The 24,580-nt window shown below is 39.9% G+C and overlaps 1 protein-coding gene across 1 annotated transcript; it reads left to right on the plus strand.

Moving 5' to 3' along the window:
* The first annotated feature begins 1,224 nt into the window (after positions 1-1,224).
* LOC139732397 (serine hydroxymethyltransferase, mitochondrial-like) lies at positions 1,225-24,299 on the plus strand. The gene is made up of 12 exons (XM_071643262.1): positions 1,225-1,400; positions 2,337-2,498; positions 10,573-10,652; positions 12,540-12,740; positions 14,179-14,260; positions 15,342-15,464; positions 16,082-16,221; positions 19,289-19,454; positions 20,690-20,789; positions 22,122-22,277; positions 22,648-22,755; positions 24,056-24,299. The coding sequence occupies exons 1-12, from the start codon at positions 1,362-1,364 to the stop codon at positions 24,175-24,177; spliced, it is 1,479 nt and encodes a 492-aa protein (XP_071499363.1). The 5' UTR covers positions 1,225-1,361; the 3' UTR covers positions 24,178-24,299.
* Positions 24,300-24,580: the final 281 nt, after the last annotated feature.

The following is a 24,580-nucleotide window of genomic DNA, read 5'->3' on the forward strand; positions in this document are numbered from 1 at the left end:
TACGTTAAGTCTGCGGTATACACTCGATTTTCGCATATTTGATTCTATCGATCTGTAGATGAATATTACAAAAGTAAGTCGTGTGGAAAACTTAATAACTGAATGAATTAATTAATTGATATGGTATATTTTATTTCATTTGCTTTGATCATGTTGTTGGCAAATTCTTAGTTGTAATGTGTCAGGTATCACATACGGATGTAAAGAGAAGTAACCCCTCCCAAAAAAAAATAACAACAACAAACAAACAAAAAACAAAAACAAAAACAAAAACAAAAACAAAAACAAAACGGAGTCAAATAAAGAAAAATTCAGAAACTCTTCTGGATGTGTCGATGCCTGTTCCGCTCTAAATCCAATACCCCCAAGCTGTTGATTATTATTATTTGATTTATGCAATCCGTCCAACTCAGTTGATGTCATCCAGAGCGCATATTCCTCTCCTCCCTACGAATTCGGGAGTTTTGTGCGAGGATTTGTTACTTTTCATCTGCAACTTCCTTTCCCAGTCCCAAATAGTCTATAAGGGGACCCTGTGAAGGGCCAAAGCCGGTTTTAGTTTTGTCGTCACGATGTGTTGTCACTTCTATATAGGCCTACTAGGGCCTATGCGTTTCTCTGCCCGAACACGGTAAAATTTTTTGTACCTTACTATTAAATTATGGTTTTAAGGGGATTGGCTACAAGATCTGCTTTTTAGCTTCCCCTCCATTTTTTCAGTTAGTAACAGCCTAGAAACTGAATATTGTTGTTGTTATTTTGGTTTTAATGGCTTGATAGGCTCCTATCACTCAGAATTGAGTAGTTAGTAAGTTACGCCTTGTTTTACAGCTCTGTAGCCCTGCCTTATCATCACAGACGTCTCCCCGTACGCCAGCTGTCGCGACACTTGTGCTTTTCAGTAGGAAAATGTGTGAGCACTGATGTATTTTTATAAGGCTATGGTTTGAATCGGAACGCATAACTTGGCATGCAACGACAGCTGTGCTGAGTATACCGAGCCTTTGTGAAAAGCCTATCGTTGCGTCAGAAAAGGGGTTCAGTTTGGGCCTGGCGCCGGCGGTGTGCTGCATGCGCGTGCGGCGCCGAGACTCGCGTGCAAAATCAAGTGCGGCTGAGCTTCGACTTGTGCAACGGTTTTTCACGCAGAGGCTGATCCACCTACGACTTGTAGAGTCGACTGTGTATGTACGTGTGCACATGTGTGACACGCACAACCGACGAACGAGCCATCCGGATCCCGCTGGTGAAACGTCAACGTCAGCTGTTCATTCCCGATCATCCCCACGGACGATAAAGGCACAAAAGAACAGATCTTCGTTCTAAATCTCCATTACGTCACCTGTCAATAGTTCAACAAAATGTTGTCAAGACAATTCATTCGTTCCGCTCTTAGACAGGTATGGTTACACTTCTTAAAATCGTTTTCACATATCGATGACCTCAATCTGTAGTCCGTAGTAAGTAGGCTGTTATGGTGTACACGGTGTGGAGTACGAGTAGCTCCGACCAGCCCGATCCGTGCCCATCATACCCGAAGCGCTCCGGCCGGTGTCGGGGTTACTAAATACAAAGAAAGTAGTAGGCTGGTTGGGTTGCTAGCTAAATTGCACTGTTTAACCATATGGAGGTCTACCTCCATGGTTTAAATTTGTACCAATATGTAGACTGCAAACTTCACGTCTAAAAATCCAGTTCTGTGCCATATTGGAGAGAGAATTAAGGAAAAAATAATGAAGCAACAGCAGCAGTCGGCACTCTCTGATGTCAATACGAATTACGATGTATTTCCTTCCTACAATCCTAGTCTTCTAGACTACAAACAATGTGTAATCTGAAGTCCACATACACACTATACAAAATATGTTAATTTTAATTCTACCTCTTGTCTAGGTGCCGTATAGGCCTACACTGTAATTTACTTACTATGGACATGGTAAGCATGGTAAGTAAAACACCAGTAAAACACAGGTGTAGATTAGGTTGGCCTTTTATACCCAGCCACATTTTTTTTTTCCTATATAGTAGAGAAATTGTACATTCAGGCAAAGTTCAAAGAGACTACTTTGGGAACAATCCAAGATCAAGCTTCCAAAGTTTTGATTATTTATACATGCACTAGTTGTACCTTGGTAGTACTTGTACAGATTACAGATTTTGGAACAATCAATCTGTTGTGTTGTCAGACTGATTGGATGCGCATGGCTTTAAACAGAAAACATCAGTGAGCCTACAAGATGCTTGCAATGCTTGGAATTGCCTTGCTGTAAAGAGTTCCATAATTCTCTCGATCATGACTTTGTTTCTCTGCTCATGTCTTAACAATGAATCTCAAGTTGAGCACCGCCACCTCGCAGTCACCCAAAGCAGCTGCAACGCAAGCAGCATCAGATTGGGGAGGAAATGACCCACTGGTGGATGTGGATCCAGAAATTTACAACATCATTCAGCAGGAAAAAGATCGGCAAGTCCGTGGCTTGGAGCTGATTGCATCAGAGGTATTTCAAAACTGACTTTAAAAAAAAAAGTATTTGCATGTTAGTTGGATGTGTATCTATGTGTTTGTCAGTAATGATGTTGTTTGTTTGTTTGTGTGTGTGTTGCTGTGGGTGTTTTTTTTTTTGGGGGGGGGTAGTTGTGTTGTGATGGGGTATCGTATGGAAAGGTGAGATATTGATAAGCACACAACACAGGTACCATTTACACAGGACCCTTTGATCAATAATTTGTACAGTCTACATAGTATCACCAGATGATACAGTAAATCTGTCAGCTGCCAGCTTTATTGGTTCTTACTCACCCTTACTGTGCTTTGTAAACAGCCAATTGGCATGCAGGCTGGAGTGTTTTCTTCAGCCAGGCCATTGGCATAGATTGTCTGGGAACTACTTGTCAATGAGTAGAGATTACCTACAGTGTAATCCCTCTTAAAAGTCTTATCTTCTAATTTAGCATAGTCCTCCTGTTTAGACTGCTACACCTGAGTTGGCATGCTACGCAATGTTAAACTATTAGCAGGTCCAGATATGATATATTAATTCTAATTTATACTTGTGAAAAAGCTTGGTAAGTTGAGATACAAGTATGTTATATAGGTTATTATGGCAAGGTGAGATGAGATGAGCACACAGGTACCATTTACACAGCAACCTTTGATCGATGATTTATATATTTATATAGTCTACAAAGTATTGATCACCAGATGGTAGAGTAATGTGTCCAAGCCAAGCTTGGACACATACAAATGTAAAGGGGTAACGATAAGCAAGACTGGAGGGCTCTATCAGTGAGCACCATTGATTTAATGTGAAGTCAGTTGTACATTCATAGAGTGTGTAGCTTGAGATGACCCCAGTTTTCACACATGGTGCATTCATGTGGAAATGCTGTTCTGATACTGTGAAGTGGACGGTGCAGTAGCCTTTTGTCAAGCCTCTCTCGCTGTAATGGGTGAGTGAAATGAGCCCAGCCAAGCACAACATCGCAAGGGCCTTTTGAGATCTTCTTCACACATTAATATTAATAACACATGAACCCTACTGAATACTCATATTAATGAGTTCTGGTCGACCAATGGAATGGCGTGCTCCCCACATCCTCAATCTTGGTGTTGTCATGCTTGTTTGCATACGCTGATTGGTTGACTTTTGCTCCCGAAATCAGGGAGCAAAAGTCGGTAATTCAAAGGTTTAACAAAAGGATGGAAGCAAATCTCAAAAGGCCCCTCGCGCAACCCCATGGAGCTGGGCTCTCTTCGCCATACAGGGAGTTAGAGTTTATTTATAAAAACAACATAATGTTTAAGAAAGTCTGAATACACAGTGAATGGTAATGTATCAATAAAAACAACAATGTCTAAGAAAGTTTGAATACACAATGGTAATGTAACACTTCACTTTTGTGTTGACATCAGTATTAATAAATAGCACACATAACTGTCTAAACAATCTAAGAAACATCAATATATATTATATAATAGATAAATGATTACATTCTAAAAAGTATTTATCAAAAAAGAAATATATTGAACATACAATTGATGGTAATAATGTAAACAGTGATGTTGCTAAAGAACCAAGAGCTAGCATACAATGTAGGTACTAATAGGGTAGTCATGATATTCTTCAGTTAGTCTCTTGTGATGAGATGTTTATTCACCTGTCTATGGTTAGTATATAAGACAAAATATTCTAAGTTTAATCGGTATATTTTTCTCTGTTGCCTGCCATATCATTTTTTCATTTATATCGTATGCACACTTTTGAACATTCCAGGTCAGTGAATTGTAGGCCTACATGATAAAGTGCACTTCACTTCAGGAATAATCTTTTATGTGATGTTTTAAACTTGTGTTTGCTTGGATTCATGTTGTAGGAACACCAATCTTTATGTGGTAAAGATGTGGTGAATCACAACATTCATGGTGTGCTCCTAGTTTTGTATGCATAGTTTCAGCTGCTATCAGCTCACAGACCATAAACAGAATGTTTTTGTCCATGCTATCAAAGAGCTCATTGATACACTATGCACTGTCTACCCCTGCGAGATATGCAGTCTTGCACTAAAAAGGCTTGTTGTAAGACTAATCGAACAGCTGACCAGCTTGGTCTCACTAGTCTAGTCATTCAGACAGTATTTGTCCATTCAGAGTATGACCAGCATTTATTAGTACTAGAGTACTGATCTATTGTTTCAATAAAGTCTGAGTACAAATCACTTCCAGTGTGCAGATTTATTATGAGGCCCACAAGTCAAAGTGGGAACCATGGTAATTGGAATTGGACACCAACCCCCCCTCCCCTTCAACAAAGCTCATCAAAGGGTCTGCAAGATTAATTCTAAGTTTATTATGTCAATGGGACTTTCCATCATGCTCCAAGGTGTGCAGCGTGGCCGAGAATTTTTCCATGAATTCAATTGGATGAATGCTGGTCACTACCAAACGTACAGTATGGGGGTAGGGTAGGACAGGGGTCAGAGTAGAGAGCTATGGAAGGGAGCTTCATGTACTAGTACCTCCCAGTTCAGCAGAATAACAAGACATGTTCCTGATTGTTACACTGTTCTATGTGGGCATCATCATCACATTCTTTGTGATGCAGTGGTACTGGCTATTTACATAGCACAGTCTACCTCTTGGAAAGTATCCTGCAAGTGACAAAGCAAAAGACATCAAATGAACAAAAACAAAAAACAAAAAAACACACAAATTAATGGCAATAACAAATAAAAGAATGTATTCATATACTGTATATATATATATATAGGCCCACATACACATTTTATGACGGATAAAACAATTGCAGGATAGAGAAAATGATGCACAATTAAGAAATATGGGAAAGATTTGATGTAGGACCTACCTGTTTTTCAATCAAGTCAGCAAATCTATAGCATTTTACAATTTATAGACCGAACTCTCATTGTTTGCACCTACACACCCAAACAACGGGACAGATACACACATACACACACACACACACACACACATACACACACACACACACACACACAGGTAAATATGCACACTACACTCTGTATACAGTGTACATCTCTCTTTATCTCTTCCCGTCATCACTTGGATTCAATACCCATGATGTTATGAAATCATTCCTTATCTTTTGACTGTTTTCATGGTTTCCGTTAATGAAAATAAATTGTAGGCCCATGTAATAGAGAGTGAGAAAGATGTGAATTAAAGTCATATTTCCCTTTTAAAAAGTCTGGACATTGTACTAAGTGATAATTGATTCAAAGGACGGACAAAGAAACAATATTGGCATACGTGACTTCTGAATCTATGATTATTCAGTCTCAAATCTAAGTTTGCAATTCATACAGTGTACAAAAAATAGAATATAGCTGTGATCACTGATAAAGCAGAGAACATGCACTGCACCTAACAATTAAGAGTTCCATGGGTCTACACTCAACAAATAAACTATAATTCATAGTACAGTACTCTCCGCGTAATCGGGTATCGCTTAAACGGGTACTCCGTTTAATTGGGTAGTAATGTCAAAATCAATTCCAATGCACATTAAAATTACCTGATAATCGGGTTGCCTCTCCGCATAAATGGGTAAACAATTTCTTCTAATCTAATTTCTACCCATATTTTATCGCAGATATAACACTTTAAGAAATCATGAATGTCAAATTTTCCACTGCTAATCGCATTCCCTGCTTAATTTGCAAAGAAGACCGATCATTTGGGGAGTGATTAAACATGAAAACTCATGTACCAGTACCGGTACCGTCTTTCCACACGTAAACGAACATAGCTGGCACTCACAACTGCTAGACAGACAGGAGTTGAACACACTTGCGCTCCTCCCTTGCTTCGCAACAACATTCACAATATGAGAAGTTTGCAAAGAAAATCAGGCCATGCACCAGCTCCATAATTTTGCTTTTCTTCAGTGACTTCTCGAAAAGTGACTCAACGTTCTACGTGGCCAGTGCACGCAAAGAGACGTGTTCAACGCCTGCGTGTTAGCGAGGAGTCTATAGTCAAATGACAAAGTTGTCTAAAGACATTTGTCCATAAAAAGAGTGTAAATTATTGCTCATGACTGAGCAAGTGTAAGGTATGTATAATGTGCTGTGCAAGCACGCGTAATTATGCATACAGTGTAGGTGTTTGGTGCAGTGCACAATGCATGTACATACACATTGTGTATGTCAATTGTGAATGAGACGTGTTCTGCTGTTAATCGGGTACTCCGCTTAATCGGGTAAGAAATGCTCTGCTAGAGCCTACCCGATTATGCGGAGAGTACTGTATTTCAGAAAGAGACTGAAAAGATTTCACAATCTGATGACATTTTGAAAGGACTTTTTCATGTGCTGGTAACTAGAATCTGATCATATCTGAAAAGAATTCCATCATGTCAGTCAAAAAACTTAGCATTCGTCACGGTGATATAAAGAAATGTCTCCATATTCATAAGGATACTTCAAGACAACTCAGTACAGTACTGCCTACAAGGCCAAATTGTGGTTTATGTTACCGCTTTACTCTTGCTTCGTCCTTATGTACAATGTTCCCCCTATTCAGACGCATGCCATTTTATACCAAAACTCGATAACGTAACAACGTATAAAGAATCGTCGTACAGCCGACAGACCGTTCAGACACTAATTTTGACCATTCTGGGACACATCGTATAGATGTGCAGTTTCCCACTGCGCATGCTGTTATTTAGTCACGAGTGACAGCTGTGGGGTCACCTTTTGTGCGCGCTCCCATTAAGCCCCACCCAGTTATAAAGTTCTATGGTCGGCATACGTTCAGACGCACACGAAATGCTGATTCGATTCTCTGACCATCGTTTCGCTATACGTCGTTTAGTTAGTCAGCGTTCAGTCGTATAAATTAATCGTATCTAGCTATACCGTTTTGGTATAGCTATACTGTTCTAGTATAGATTTTTTTGTGTGTCTGAATGCCCTGGTTGTCTGTGAAGGTACATACACACTGTGGCAACTAGCATGAGCTAGTTGTCACCAGCAGTGATGAAATGAGTAGAGACAGAAACCACAATATCAATGCCGATAACAATGATGTCAAGATCTCCAGATAAAACAAGAAGGACCAGTTGTCATCCATGATTCGACTAAGCAACTTTCGTCGCACATACTAGGTGTCACAAAAACATTTCCCACTTTTGATCCTTGATAACAGTCCGAAAATTATATATATCACATAACACTGCCATTGATATGAGTAATAGCTGAATAGTGTACAATTTACATGTACATGTAGTTGGAGGTGATTTGAACATAAAAGCATGAGTCAGTTTCATTACAACCATGATTAATTTTAAAGTTGAGTTGAAGATTTTGGTTAAATTTGAACCCTGTGTACAAATTGAACGTAACACAGGAACCAATGATGCGTATATGACTGTGTGCTTACAGTACAATGACCTTGAACAATAGACATGAATACAACAAATACCACCTTTTCAGAGCTCTGCTGACTACACTTCTGGGCCCTGTTTTATGAAGAGTTATAATTGATTATATAGTTGATTGATTATATCTTTTGATATTACGGAACCCTGGTCTCTTGCTTCAAGGCACATGAATGCTCTATTATGATGGATTGCCCTTGGCACTGCTAGTCTGAATTCATGGTAAAAGGGTAAAGTACATGCACATGAAAAAAGGCATACACTACAATTCAGGATGAATAAAGACTAGCTGTGATAGTGGAATTTCTCATGTGATATAGCATTCAAACCCTGGTCATTGTTCAGGACCATTATCTGGGTGTTAAACCACGCACTCCTATCCCCCTATTCAGACGCAAGCCAGTTTATACCAAAACTCGATAAAGAAACGACGTATAAAGAATCATCGTATAGCCGATAGACCGTTCAGACGCTAATTTCGACCATTCTGGAAAAACGTCGCATAGATGGGCATTTTCTCACTGCGCATGTTGTTATGGCCATGAGTGACAGGTACAAGGTCACCTTTCGTGCTCGCTCCCATTAAGCCCCGCCCAGTTATACCGTTCTATAGTCACCATACGTTCAGACGCACAATGGACATGGTGGAATGCTGATTCGTTACCGAGTTCTAGTTCGAAACGATGCTCTGACCGTCGTTTCGCTATACGTCGTTTCGTTATACGTGGTTTCGTTAGTCAGCGTTCAGATGTATAAATTCATCGTATAGCTATACCGTTTTGGTATAGCTATACCGTTCTAGTATCAATTTTTTGCGTCTGAATGCCCTGTTAAACACACCAATTCACCCTGGTGCAAAGTTAAAGTTTTGTACAGAGGGTTGAAAATAGAACAAAATCTGAACCCTTAAACTATGTGTTTATACTTTCATTTTTAAATGAGCTGTTTCTCATATCAATGTCAGTGTTACTTGATAGATTTGGAAATATGAAGGATCATGTAAGTTGGAAATGTTTTTTGTTACGCCTAGTACATGGATGGCTGTTCACACATAATACCTGCATTGCTTCATTGCACGTGAGTGCATCTCTATGCAACGTACTGTGTATGCGCGGGGAACATTGAGCTGTACTGTGTTGCTAGCCTTCAGGGCTGCCAACATTGACTGACAGGTGAGAGTGAGATATTGCGAGGGAGCGGAGCGGGGGTGGGGGGGGGAGTTTAAAATTGGTGATAAAACCTGTGTGGGTCACTTACCAGTTCTCCGTAATCAGTAAGTTAAAAACTGCATTTTAAAAAAGTTGCAGACTTGCTACACCTTCCTAGAGTACATAGTAAAAAGTTTTTCTGACCATTTACAAGTATTCCAGAGTTGACGATACTTCCACAGCTAGTCAATCCTGCTTAACTCTGCCTCTACATGTAGTAAGAAAGTGGAATGTGCACTTCAATCTCAATCCAAAGGATAGGACTTAAAAACAAGAGTATGAATGATGACATTCATCCTTCAGCAAGACAATATACACTGTAAGTCATAATTTATTAAATTTTGAGGAGTCGGTAACAGATACAGAAGTCAGGAATATATTGGCAAAAAGGGAGGGAGCTTTTGCATTTTATATCTTAAAATGTGGCCATTTGGTGCAGACTGAAATGATTTTTTTTACAGCATACTTAGATATGAGCATTAATTTATATCAATTGGTGATAAAACCTCAGTTGGCTAATCAAACAATTCATTAAGTCATACATTCAGTAACTGATAAAATGTATGTTGTATACAACTACAAAATTCTCTTATCCAAAGTACATTGGGTAGCCTATGTACACAGCATGCACATATCCAAATATGTAAACAAGTGACGGCTGATTCAACCATTTTTCTGCTGACATGTCAATATATGGCAAATTCAGAGATAAGTAGTGCAATAATAAAGCCATATTTGGCTCATTCAGAGATAAGTAGTACAATAATAAAGCCATATTTGGCTCATGCTCTATGATGTTAATGACTGACAAGCTTATAAAATAATCATGGTACCAGGTTGTACCTGTGTGTAACTTTACACTGATTAGTCAGCAGAACCGAGAAAGAGATAGGAAGGAGATATTGTCCTTGAAGAAATGTGAGATATATCTTTTTCTCTCCATCCAGTGTTATAAAATGTGGATTTATGGAATTGAATGAAATTAAGGATCAGTCTTGAGTTGAACACCAATTCTGCCAAGGGACCCACCCAACCTGTTGTGAGCCTGTTATCATTTCATTATTGGAAATATTTTCTTCCAAGGTCGGTGCATTGCTTCACATTCTTTGTCAAAAAACAAAAATAAAAACAAAGCAAAACAAGCAAGACTAACATTGCAAATGTTGTGTTTCAAGGTCTTGTAGAAAACAGTGTGCAAAACAGAGCAAACACTTTTCGTTATGATTTATACACCAAGGTTTTTTTCCAAAGGAGCAAATTATTTGTGATGAAAATCATTTCATGCAAATGCTCAAACTACGTGTTGACAACATGAAAGTCAGTAAATTGTCAAAAGAAAATCTTATGAAACGATAGACATTGTCATGCACTGCATGCACTGAAGGCTAGCTCACTGGGCAACAGCCATTGTACAGTTTAAATAACATTGTTCTTTCCAATTTCAGAACTTCACCAGCAGGGCAGTGATGGAGTCATCGGGATCATGCCTGACAAACAAATATTCAGAAGGCTACCCAGGTCGAAGGTGAGCACGAAAGAGAGAGAGAGAGAGATGGGTGTTCAGTGGCAGATGGGGGGGGGGGGGGGGGGCGCACTGGGCATGCCCCCTAATCGCACGATGACCAACATAAAGACATAATGTATAAAAACAAAAAAATCTCCCTACTGTTGGGGGGGAAGACACCCCCCTCCCCCCCCCCCCCCCACACACACACACACTGACACACGGATTCCTGGATCTGCCCTGGTGTTGCATACAGATCTGAGATTCCAATGAGTTTCACACAGCAAATGCAGTAATCAACAAAATATTCAGGACAGATTTGAGCTTGTAAAGTGCAGGACATCACTTTTATGTATTGCAAGGATCCTGGCTTCCTGAACCTGTTGAAGATGAGTCCAAGTATATTCTGGCAAGTATCTACATTTTGTATGGGAAATGCATGTGGCAGGAAGTCAGCCCATCCTCAACGGGTTAAAGAACCCAACCAACCCAAAACAGACTTAAGAGAATTAAAAAATTCAAAGGGCATGCTACGTGTATTATTAACAGTATTACCATTACCTGTAACACCCACCTGTCTAGTTCAAACCCGACTGTGGGAAAATGAGGGGAACATTAATTTCCACAGTAGATTTTGTTTTGTGATTGTCATTATTGAATTGAATTGAATTGAATTGTTTTTTGCTAAAAACAAAGCAAAGCAAACAAATATATATAGTATTAGTAAAGCATAGCAGCCAACAGACTTAATTGCTGTTACTTAACAGTGAGGTGAAATCACACACTAAAAACTCTGGAATACAAATCTGGAAGTCTTGATCGGGTCAATGTAAACATAGCTGTATGTACTTGTTAAAATGAGATAAAATTAGATTACCATAAAAAGTATGTACTCACTAAAATTAGAGGGACATAAAAATTTTTGAGATAATGTTTATGATAGTGAAACATGAATATGGGTTCTAGAAATCCTGTACAATAAGAAAAGCAGAAAACATATAAATCATTTTTATGAACAGTGATGATGGAACTGATTGATACGTCAACACACTTAAATGTCATATCAGCTCCCCTTTATCTTGGAATTTGCCCACATGCATTTTAGTAATTACGTGCCAACATTATCCTGAACAGTAGACCAGCATGCCCTGCCAGTTTCAAAGTGATAAGCGATCATTTTTCCTACTTGTCTTTGTACTGGTGCTCTCTTGTAACCCGCAGCTTACTTGTACAGTATTGATTATACCCCTGCTGTATGCCTGTTTAAAGGGATGATACAGTTTTGGTTGATATGGAGCTTCAGGTTTTGAACTTATTTGTGAGATAATGAGAAACCTCTTATGAAATGTAAAAGAGCATACAGTTACTAGTAATTCAAAATTTACTTGTTCAGAATTGGTTTTGAAATAGGTGAGATATCCAAAGAAAAGGAAAGAAAAGCATTGTACAATAAGGGGAAAAATGCTGCCTATCCGACACGTGGAGTAGGATAGGAATGAGGATTATGGTTGCCTTTCAGTTTGTGGATTCTGAATGCATGTCTTGATATCAAGCAGAGTGGCAAAATCTTGAGGTTGTTTCAATGCCCTGTGGATTTAGTTTTAATGTGTTTTAGGTGGTGTATATCCATCATTGATGCATGTGCACTTGTTTGTCTGACCTGCTGTTAAATAACAACAACTGATGTACCACACTGAAGCTGTATTTGAATGCCTCTCCCCTTGCAGTTTGCTTGAGGCATGAAATCTTGTTTTGAATTTTGCTCGCATTCACGCTGTTTGCTGTCTTCCCCTGAGGCTGTTGTAAAAACAAGCAAAGTGGTGGAGAGTTGTTAGCACTAGTGCTTTAAGAATTTACACAGTGTATTCAAGCCTTGAAACTTTTGTCTCTTATTCCTTTGTGATACAGGTATTACGGTGGCGCGTATATGATCGATGAGCTCGAAAGAGTCTGCCAGCAGAGGGCGCTAGATGTATATGACCTTGACCCAGAAAAGTGGGGTGTGAATGTGCAGCCGTATTCTGGATCTCCTGCGAACTTTGCTGTGTACACTGGACTGTTGAAGCCACATGAGAGAGTGATGGGACTTGATCTTCCACATGGTGGACAGTGAGTTACCATGAATAGATGGGAAAGGGGGGGGGGCAGAGAGGGTGGGAAGGAGTCAAGGGAGGGTGGCGAAGAGGCATGAAGAGGGTGGGATAGAGGCATGGAGAAGGTGGGGGAAGCGGCATGGAAAGAGTGGGTCAGAGACATGGAGAGGGTGGGGAAGAGGCATGGAGGGTTGGGAAAGAGACAAAGCGGGGTGGGGGACAGGATGGGGAAAAGTAATGGAGAGGATGGGTTAGAGGCATATAGTGGGTGGGGGAAGAGGCATGGTGAGGGTGGGGGAGAGTCATGGAGAGGGTGGGGAAGAGGCATGGAGAGGGTGGGGAAGAGGCATGGAGAGGGTGGGGAAGAGGCATGGAGGGGTGGGAAAGAGACAGAAGGGTGGGGGAGAGGATGGGGAAAAGTAATGGAGAGGATGGGTTAGAGGTATATAGAGGGTGGGGAGAGGCATTTTGAGGGTGGGGAAGAGGCATGGAGAGGGTAGAAAAGAGGCATGGAAAGGGTGGGGAAGAGGCATGGAGAGGGTGGGGAAGAGTCATGGAGAGGGTGGGGAAGAGTCATGGAGAGGGTGGGGAAGAGTCATGGAAGGGTGGGGAAGAGTCGTGAAGGGTTCGGTAGAGGCATGGAGGGGTGGGGAAGAGTCATGTAGGGGTGGGGAAGAGTCATGGAGAGGGTGGGAAGAGTCATGGAGGGGGTGGGGAAGAGACATGGAGAGGGTGGGGATGAGGCATGAAGAGGGTGGGGAAGAGGCATGGAGAAGGTGGGGAAGAGTCAGAGAGAATGGGGAAGAGGCATGGAAAGGGTGGGGAAGAGTCATGGAGATGCTGGGAAAGAGGCATGGAGAGGGTGGGGAAGAGTCATGGAGAGGGTGGGGAAGAGTCATTGAGGGGTGGGGAAGAGTCAGAGAGGATGGCGAAAAGACATGGAGGGGTAAGGAAGAATCATAGAGAGGGTGGGGAAGAGGCATGGAGGGGTAGGAAAAGTCATAGAGAGGGTGGGGAAGAGTCATAAAGAGGGTGGGGAATTGTCATAAAGAGGGTTGGGAAGAGTCATGGAGAGGGTGGGAAGATACATGGAGAGGGTTGGGAAGAGTCAGAGAGGGTGGGGAAGAGTCATTGAGGGGTGGGGAAGAGTCAAGAGGGGTGGGGAAGAGTCATGGAGGGGTGGGAAGAGTCAGAGAGGATGGGGAAAAGGCATGGAGGGGTGAGGAAGAATCATAGGGTGGGGAAGAATCAGAGGGTGGGGAAGAGGCATTTAGAGGATGAGGAAGAGGCATGGAGGGGTGGGGGAAGAGTCATGGAGGGGTGGGAAAAGTCATAGAGAGGGTGGGGGAGAGGCAGTATAACATTTCAAATCTTGCATATTTCTATTTAACTTCCTGCAGATGCATATGTATGTTACATTTATTGGACTCCAATGTTTCTTCTTTTATTTTCAGTTTGACCCATGGCTTCATGACCCCAACCAAAAGAATCTCGGCTACATCGATTTATTTTGAGTCCATGCCATACAGGCTAAATGTGAGTTATCATTTTGAAAAGTGGTTGTGCTTTTGTTTTATTGCACTTTTTCAAGCTGTTGTGTATCTTGAAACTCTCAATTCCTATGGAGTGTGTTACTTTAATACTTGACTGTACCTTCACACAACACATGCACACACACACCCACACAAAAATATATTATTGGAGTCATAAGCAGAAATAGATCTTTCTAGCATGTAGTGTCAAAATATCTTCATGTAAACCAGTTTTGAATTTCAACCAAATTAGCTAATACTTTAGAGTTTAAGATTGGTCATTTACTTCCGTATCTGGCTTCATGTAATGAAGTGGATTAACAAATATTTATTGTGAACACTTAAGAAAATAGAAATGATGTTATAGTTGTCTATTATAGTCACGAAAAATGACTTATTCAAACAAAATGCAAAGTTTAACATCTTATACGAGTTGATGAGTTGACTAACTCATGCCGCACAACATTCTCTGCTTGCTAGCATGCATGTTCTTGTAGCATAGAATGAAGACTCATCTGCTCTATCACATATTGAAGATTCTAGATGAAACAAAACAAGATGAAACAAAGAAATCATGGTGCATTACCATCTTGATGCAGTATGAAAAATTCCTCCAGCATTCAGAGGTAGATCTGGATATATTCACAGCAAGGTGCTGGTCATGAACTGCTGTAGAGATGATGTTGCTTGCTCAATGAAAGATTTGCCTGTTTTAGAAGGGAAATTACTTCTTGTGAATGTCTTTGTATGCTGGAGTTGCCTCATGAAATGGTCATCTTTAGCAGTGATGTAATTCAAATCTTTCCAAGCAACCCATGAGTAAATATCATGCTGTATCGTATGTCTACTGAATTAGCCATTAGTTTACAGGTATTCTACAAGGAGCCTATGCTAATTCAAGATCCCTCATTACAGTGTATGTAACAACTTTGACTTTGCATACTTGTATGCAGTATTAAATCACTCAAAAACCTAAATTTAAAATTTGATATCCCAAGTGGCCTCCACATGCAGCTTGTTATCTTTTTTGTCTTTGAGGAGGTTGAGTTGTTGTAATCGATATTGAATCCATGTCTTTTTCACAGGAAGAGACTGGCCTGATAGACTATGACAAACTGGCTGAGACTGCCCGTCTGTTCCGCCCTCAGATGATCATCGCTGGATACTCCGCCTACCCAAGGATGTTGGAGTATGACAGATACCGATCTGTAAGTGGACGCAAGTGGGCAGAGGCAGCCATAACCAGGCTCACATTTCATAAAAGATGTTAGGATTGAAACTCTTGCTAGAATAGCAACTTCCCATAGCAACAGCCAATCAGGAAGCAGGATTCTTTTATCATTACCATGACACTTTTCCATTGCAGCTAAAAATTGTTACCGTGACAACTTTTAATGACATGAGGCCCTGCATGAAGTCTTCACTGTTACTCCTTTGATTATTGTCCTGCGTGTTCACTTAAGCATTTGACAAAACTTGTGGTTTCAGTACCAGAGGAAAAGTTTGCTCAGAACTCGTTAGCCCAATATCTTCGATTGATTAAGTGTTGATGTTGCACATTTCTTTCAAAGAAGTTGAATGTAATATAATAGGGTGGAGACAACAAGAGTTGTCTTTGAATTGTATGTGCCAAAGTATATGAAAATTGTGTACAAGCATGTGTACAAAAGAATGTGCCAACTTGAGCTTTCCTGTAAAAGGTGCAGAATAAACCCTAATGCAGTAATATTACTGTCTGTTGGTATAATCACCCACAATTACCCATGGTTGTAAGGAATTCATTGCATAGAGTTGATGACTTCTTGTCCCCCCCCCCCCATTCTAGATCTGTGATGATGTTGGTGCAGTCTTGTTGGCAGACATGGCGCACATTAGCGGCCTTGTGGCAGCAAAGGTCACGCCATCTCCCTTTGACTACGCTGACGTTGTCACCACAACAACCCACAAGACTCTGAGAGGTGCAAGGTAATGTGCTCTCCCGTTTACATTTTTGCCTCCACCATAGAGGTTATCTTTCAAATACATGAAATTCTTCCGTCGAGGTGTTTTCATTGCAACTGATTGACAAATCGCCCTGCATGGACGTAAATTTTACGTCTATGTAGGGCAATTTGTCAATCAGTTCCAAAGAGGTTGTCTTTGTTCTTTTTTTTTCTTGTTGTTTTTTGTCTGTTTGCAATATTACTTGAAAAGTTATGAAGGGATTTTGATGATATTTTGATAAAATGAGGTCATTGTGGTATTAAAGGAACAGGTAATTACCCTTCACTGGTTATCATGATGCAGATTCAGAATTATTTTGAAAGAATGCCTTCACAGTTGTGTGGCATTAGTGACCATAATATGACAGCAATTTATGCTCTCTGAGTGTTTCTAGTTTAGAAGCATTTACTTTCTGGCAGATGAGACAGCATCAATATTCCTTGATAATTTTTTTTTCTGTTTGTTAGATTTCTCTCTCTTTTACTCTGAAATACTCCATGTCTGTCATTCCCATCAGCCATGTTCAATCCTGGGTCCGAATACCAGTGCTCAGCCCGATACGAAAATGCATTCAGTGTATTAACCCTAAACGGCCTGGGCTATTAAGATCTCAGCCATGGAATGTCGATTGTTGAAAAAATTTGGCATGCATGTAGTTTATGACCATGATGCCCTCCCTAATCTTTTTAGGGTTAAGAGATTAAACGTGCCACTTGTGAGTTTGCCTTTGATTGATTCTTGCATGCACAAGAAATTCCAAGGAAATATTGTAGAAAAATCTTGCAGTCACTATCCTTTTGCCTATTATATTCCAAGATAATAATGAAGAGAGGTGCTGCAGTCGTTATTGAGATTTATAAGGCAGGTCTGCCCATGAAAATGGATAATTACTCCTTGCTGTGTGGTGATGTAGGAAGTGTAAAAACCCTGGATAGTTTTATATCTCATCTATCAGGCTGCATGTCTGCTTATCAGAATTTTAAGGAAGCTGAACTCCAGGAAGTGTTTGATTAGCATATCAGTCGCACTTTGGACAATAATGAACTGTGATGTATGGAGCTTACATTTTGATTCATTAAGTTATATCCTTTAAAGGCCCAACTCAGGCTGAATTTGAATACTTTCAACTTATGGCTGAGATAGAGTGATTTGAGTTGTGTTATGATTCAATTGAAAAATTTCAAGAAATCATACAAAGTAATTCCTGGGATCATTGTTTTTTTTTTTATCGTTGATATCAATTCCAGACTTTCATTAAATTTGACAATAAATAGTACAATCTGACAAAAAAGTTTATCAATCTTAATGTTTATCTTGGAGGCTACCACATCTGAACATCAGCAATCTTTACCCATATCTGCTGGTTGTGTAATGTAGTTTAAAGGCTGTTGCTGCCGGAGGCTATTTCCCGAACGTTCACTGAACTGTGCCATCTCAAATTCAAGGTGATGTCACCGACACTTATGAAAACAAAACTATTGAGAAATATGTATCATTTGAAAGAGAAAGTAATGGCTTTTCATATAAGATGTAAATCAGCGCCATGTCATGAATTATGTGACGTCATATGGTTTTAGTATTTTTGTATGATTTACATATTTATGAATAATAACATCACTTATTCAAAAGAAACCACAAATGAAAAATATCCATAGCCTTTATGCAGAAAAACAACTACTGTACAAGCTGAAATTTTCGTGTGCAGATATTTTTGCGAATTGCTTCTTGGCGGACATTTTCACGTGTTGTTCATTTTGCGGTTTCGAGCGTCTAACTGTATGTAGTTATTCACGCATTGTTATTTTCACGTGTTGTAATTTTCGCAGTTCAAAGGCGATTCGCAAAATTCGTGAAAATAAAACCACCGCGAAAATTTCAGTTCATACAGTATCAATATTGAAATCTTCATAGTGTAAGCTTTCCGATGGTAAATAACCCATAGGGTATAATGCCTACAAATATGAAGACATATAGAACTAGAAAAGCACTCTGAGAGCGCAGACCTCCGCCAAGCATGCAAATAATTTTCACCACTGATCTTGTTCTTCCGTAGACATATTAGTGATTTCCACCCATACGTACTGCATTTGGTGCTGAAAGTTGCCAGATTTCCCTATATAGAAGCCTTTGTTACGTCATAAACACTCAGCTGCACGGCGGCCTCACCCCAGCAGAAACTAGAGCACGCGCTTTAGTGCGCGCAGGCAAACCTCAAATGCACGCAGGCAAACCTCACATACGCGCAGCCTGAACTCCCAAGTTCATTGACCCTACCTGCCAAAATGTCAAAAATCCTTCATAAATTCCCCCAAAATTCTTGGATCACTACCAAAAGTTAATCGTTTGGTACTTGTGTCATTCTCAACCTTTCCTGCAAGTTTCATCCCAATCCGTTAACTACTTTTTGAGTTATTTTGCACACGGACAAACTAACTAACGAACGAACTAACTAACGAACAAACCAACGGTAACGAAAACATAACCTCCTCCCTTGGCGGAGGTAATAATAACTCAAAGATCTGTGCTCTGCGGACCACAGTGAAATAGGCCTATATGTTTGCGTACAGTAGTATTCGATCTCACATAGATGTAGACCCATTCTGTCAGCAGCCTTCTGTAAACCTCTGAAGTGAGTACAAATCCAAATGAAAATATCAGTAACAGGAAGTGATGCAAAGGACTGTGGGATATCAGGTCAGAGTTCACAGGCTATAATAAGCTATATAAATGACATCATCGTCCAAGCCATTTCTGCTATGGATTAATCCTGTAGATTGGCATTCGCAGCGTTTGCGCGAACCATGGGATATCCCGTAGATACGGCGGATGTGTTTGTTTGTTTGTTTGTTTGTTTGTTTGTTTGTTTGTTTTTAATCAATGGTTTAGAAAAAATGCGGGAGACATGATTGTACTCGACATGTAGACTAAAAATATATTCACTAGGAATGTGAAATACTGTATGTTTTGCTATAATCCTGTAATTTTGTTGTTGAATCAACAAGAACAAAAAAGAAGAGGAAATTGAATAAATGAAACAAACCTTTGGCAGGGCTGGACTGATCTTCTACCGCGTTGGCAAGAAGGGGACAAATGAAAAGACAGGCAAGGACATCATGTACAACTACAAGAGTAGGATTGATGAGGCCCTCTTCCCAGGGCTCCAGGGGGGTCCTCACAACATGCAGATTGCTGGAGTGGCCGTAGCACTCAAGCAGGTGAGCCAAGGGCAGCATTGGTGGTAGTGACATAGTCACAAAGTCTTTGTAACTGTAGCCACTGATGGAGTGATGTTAGATTCTGAATGCAGCACTTGCAGAGCTGCCAAGTCTCCCTGATTCTGCAGGAGTCTCCCTGAAAATCTAAAAATCTGTTCATGTCTGAATAAGAGAAGATTAAAGTCTCCCTGATCTGGGAATTATTTTTGCCCATTGAAATGTGTGTAGCACACAGATATCTCCCTTTATATTGCTATGTGGAATCTCCCTGATTTGGATGTGGGATCTCCCTGATTTGGATGTGGGAATGTTGGGAGACCTGCACTTGACTTCACATGCAGAGACAAAAATTTGTGACTGTAAAACCATAAGTTCTGGTAATAAAAGAGTTAAATATTTGTTTCATTGCAATTGTATCTCTGGTTGTATGACAGCATCAGATCAAAAATTTTACATTCGTCATAGTTGATGTGCCAACATGTGTATGATTGTAATAATGTCAGTTCTGGGTTGAGTGCCAAGCTTTGGGTTTTGGCAGCACCTTATTCATGGTCTAAATGTCAGTTCAAGAATTAACAGTTGGCCCTGGTTGACATAGCAAAGTAAGTGTGGTTATAAAAACATTGATTCGGATATGAAAAGTCCTGTTTACCTTTCGGAGAAGTGATTTAAAAAATGTTCAACATATCACATTTGATGCATATGCGTAGGTTTGCTGTACCACAAAACATTCTACTGTACCATATAAAATTTTTGCAATGAAGCCTTAAATATAAGGAGATATCAGTATTTTTCTCAATAAACCATAACTGTAGACGGTTTAGTCTGGAAGCAGTTTTATTATAACTGTTGTTCACATTTTGTTTATTTGATTCAAAGTTTTACAGTGGTTGTTTCTATCCCTAACTCATATTTTAGAACTATTTTAAAGCACTAATGCTGGGTTTTTGTTTCAACTGGAAATGGTAAATTATGCCTAGTTAACATACATCATTTATTTTTTCATCCATTACTGCTATTAAATGCGAACACTAAATCTTGGGTACAGTGACAATGTATGCAAGTAAAATTCATTCCTAGTTAATGAAGCAGGGTTGAAAGAAGCAAGTCAACATAAGACTGAAACAAAACAGAAAAATTCTTTGTCAGCTCACTGTCAGTACTAGGGATATCCATGAATTTGAAGGAGGCAGTGGAAGAGTAATCCATTTTGTGTGTGGATGATGCTATGTCAGGCCAAGTCCCAGATGTTCCGGGATTACCAGGTGCAAGTCATCAAGAACGCACAGGCTCTTGGTGCCAGGCTGGTGGAGAAAGGATTCACTCTGCTTACAGGTTTGGATTCCATCTCCCCATTCCTTATGCCCACCCCAACCTCATCACATTCCTCTGCTTACTCTCTCTCTTTTTCATGCCACTTTAAATTCACGTTTTGACAAAGTACTGTATACGCCATATATTTCGTGAGTCTAAATTTTCGCGAATCGGGAATTCCCGACAATTTCGCGAGTGGTTAAATTCACAATCGTGAACTCCTGTACTTGATGGAGAAGAGTACATGCGTACGTCACATTCACATTGGAATCGGAGTCAATATTTTTCGCGCGTCTTTAATTTCTTGAATATCACCTGACTCGCGAAAATAAAAACCTCGCGAAATATTTGGCGTATACAGTAATAAATTATCACCCACATTGAGGAATTTGTGTTTTTACATGTGGAAATGTCAATATGTGTAAGACACAATTCCCCCTAGTTGCTCTCTAGAATATCCTTGCCTCTGATGTGTAATTGTAAGCAGCCCTACACATTGAACAGAAACTCAGGTGCATCCTTTACATTTTGAAGTAAAAGCCTGGCTGCTCCATGCCCAGGAAGCATCAGCTTTGGTGATATGTTTTTAGATTTTATCATTCAAGTTCTAAAAGGGATAACTTGTGTGGTCACTAGCTGGTAGCATATAAGGTCAATTTTGGTCAGTTTTAGTTGCAGCAATCTATTCATACATCTGTAATATTCTGCATAATGCTTATCTCATATACATGTAGCTGTGAACACTTTGAGATAAATGTCTGAGGAACAGTACCGTATACGCCATATATTTTGCGAGTCTAAAGTTTCGCGAATCGGGATTTCCCAACAATTTCGCGAGTGGTTCAATTTGCGATCATGGAGTCCTGTACTGAATGGAGAAATGTATACCCGTAGTCGCATTCATATGGGCATTAGAGTCAATATTTTCTTGTGTTTTTAATTTCACGAATAGCAGCTGACTCGCGAAAATAAAAACCTCTCGAAATATTCTGTGTATACAGTATCTTTGTTTATCAGTAGTGATGCCTCCAGAGCATCACTTTGCATACGTAGAAATGGAATCTTCTCATGTTTTGGTGCAGCAGATGTGTTTGTGGTGTTATAGTCTTTTCAGCTTCTTCTAGGAACTGCCATAGTTATGTAAAAGGGAAACTTCAAACATCATGGGCACTTTACCTGTGGCATCAGAGGTGGGGTTGCCCCTTGGCTAGCAGTAGCCACCATGGTAGTGGGTGGAGCTTGACCCCTGTATACAGGAGCATGTCTCAAGTCATGTAATTCTATTCCACATAATGTTTGCAAGGTCTTATTATTCATTCTCATTTTGATAATCTTTCTCTGTTCATTTCCCAGGTGGCACTGACAATCACCTTCTTCTTGTCGACCTTCGACCCATGGGCCTCGACGGAACCAAGGTGGAACTGATTCTGGAGAAGATCTCTGTCACAGTCAACAAGAACACGTGTCCGGGCGACAAAAATGCCTTCACGCCTGGCGGCATGCGACTTGGTGAGTTTTTCTTTAATGGTCTTTAGCAGGCTAAAGTAACCTGCGGCTTTGACATGTTTCAGTTTTTAAATGATGAACACTCCTTCACGTAAAAAGCAAAAAACAAAACAAAAAAAGGAATAAATGAACAGATGTACAGAGCTGCAGAATGTGCTCAGTGCTTTTGTCAATCAACGTCATGACATAAAATTTAGAGTTGTGTGAATACATGATGTCACACTACAATGCAGTTTTGAAAAGGATGAATACCCATGGACTTGATACATTGATATATTCAGTCTGACTATGTTGTCAACTGATGACTACTTTTCTGTGACTTTCGATCCACCTGAATGAAGATTGTTTTCATCGTTTGTTGCTTTGGTATCAGGTACCCCTGCTCTGACGACGAGGAATTTCAAGGAAGAAGAATTTGTGAAGGTTGCTGATTTCATCGCTGAGGCAGTCGATCTCTCACAGGACATTGTCAGCAAAGTCGGTGAGTAATAGCAAAAGAAAAGTCTCTATTTTGGTGACATTTGACGCTGGGTATTTCCTTTTGAATGGAAAGTCAGCTGCCACCATTGCAACAGTCAAAATTACGAACTGATCATGTCTGTCAGTGATTACCTTTGCCCAAAGTGCCTTTTGATTTGACAGAAAATTATATTAATCAGACAGCTCTTCTGAAGGAGATGGCTGTATAAAAGTGTATGTCTCCCAATGGAAAGAAATCTCTCAATAGGCATGTCTCTATCAGACCAAAGTTCAAACTAGCAGAACTTTTTTTTTTTTTTTTTTTGCGGTTTTAGGAGAAGAACTCTATAGAGCTCTGTGGGCTCAGTGTGGGCTCAGCAAGAAAATTTCAGGCTGATGGAGATGCAACCATAATAGCGTGCTAATTTTTGAATTCGCGCGCTATTTCACAAGCTAAGCTAAACCGAGAATTTGGGGAAAATTTTCCCAATCAAATAGTGTTCTATTTGCGTCTTCTTTGCACAAATAGCGGGTTATTTTGACATTGCGCTAATTTCTTAACTGCAAAATAATGCATTGTTTTGAAACTTCAGTCTGATGAAGACAGACCTAATGGCTTACTTTTGCAGAGATGAAAACTGTTATTTTTTTTTACAGCATTTTGTTTTGCATTTTTGTTTCGCACAAAATGCTTCAGGTTTCACAGAAATGTATGTCTCCTGCAGGAATGTAAAAATACTGTTTGTTTTTTTTTCACTGAAAATACACTTTTCACAGCCTTCAGAATGCAACAATGCTTTTTACAAGGTTGGCATTCCTACTTTAAATCCAGAACAACAAAGTCAGAATGTCTTTGCAAAATTGATGAGTCATAATTTGTCCACTGTATCATTAAACCGAGATGGATGATGTATTGGTGCGGTCCTCTCGACCAAGACAGGAAGTTTCTGTCATAGGAGTGTCACTGAACCTATGTGTCCAGCGAGAAGTTGTAGTTACCTTGCAAGAAGTTGTAGTTACCTTACGAGAAGAGCACTCTTTTTTTGTTCAACACGCCAAGCAGTTAGAATGAGGTGAAACTGAAAGTATGAATGAAATTTTCCAATTAGAAAATATGCAAATTAGGTATGATCCGAGATATTAAGATATCAAAATTCATCATGAAAGCAGCAGTTCATTTTGTCTTTAACATTTCATTTGCTCTTAATTTATTCATTTATTTGTTTATTTATTATTGCTCTGTTTTGAAAAATATAATTAGGTTTTATTTGTTTTTTCCTTCCTATTTTATTATAATTATTTTTTTCCCCTCACATTTCCAGGCAAGAAGCAGAAGGATTTTAGGGAGCACCTGGCCAATGATGCAGACACAGCCAGCAAGATTGCTGATCTGAAATCGCGTGTGGAGAGCTTCGCCCGCCAGTACCCCATGCCTGGATTGTAAGGTCACACCTCTCCAGACCTGGTGCAAACACTGCAGCAATCACTCAAGGCAAGATACCCTCACACCTTATTGCGTTGGACATTGCTAAACCACAGCCATACTCCGTGAGCAAATCATCTGATTTCCAGACCGCCCGTAGTGAATATATCACCACAGTCTCGTCATTGTCACTTTGTCTCATTTGCATGGTCTAGCAAACATTTTCGTATAAAAGCACCTTAAAGATATGCTTAGCTTTTTGTATTAAAAAAGAAAAGAAGAAAAGATGAAAATTCAAAAGCTGTGAAGTTTCTAAGTGCCACACAGAATAGGAGGTGGATGTCAAAATTTTGTCACGCAAATGCTGGCTCATTTTCCAGTCACACCCGAAGATAATGTGGTGGATTTGTCAGAGAGACTTGTA

Source organism: Diadema antillarum, unplaced genomic scaffold, assembly GCF_040938485.1.
Source record: "Diadema antillarum isolate AM-2024a unplaced genomic scaffold, OU_Dant_1.0 seq00000419_RagTag, whole genome shotgun sequence".
Classification (NCBI taxonomy): Eukaryota; Metazoa; Echinodermata; class Echinoidea; order Diadematoida; family Diadematidae; genus Diadema; species Diadema antillarum.

What these genes read in the sequence shown, in the direction of transcription:
- LOC139732397 (XM_071643262.1), top strand. Translation starts at nt 1,362, where the DNA reads ATGTTGTCAAGACAATTCATTCGTTCCGCTCTTAGACAG. An exon ending in CCATGCCATACAGGCTAAAT is followed by an intron (nt 14,261 to 15,341) that starts GTGAGTTATCAT and finishes TCTTTTTCACAG; the next exon opens with GAAGAGACTGGCCTGATAGA. An exon ending in GCCTGGCGGCATGCGACTTG is followed by an intron (nt 22,278 to 22,647) that starts GTGAGTTTTTCT and finishes CTTTGGTATCAG; the next exon opens with GTACCCCTGCTCTGACGACG.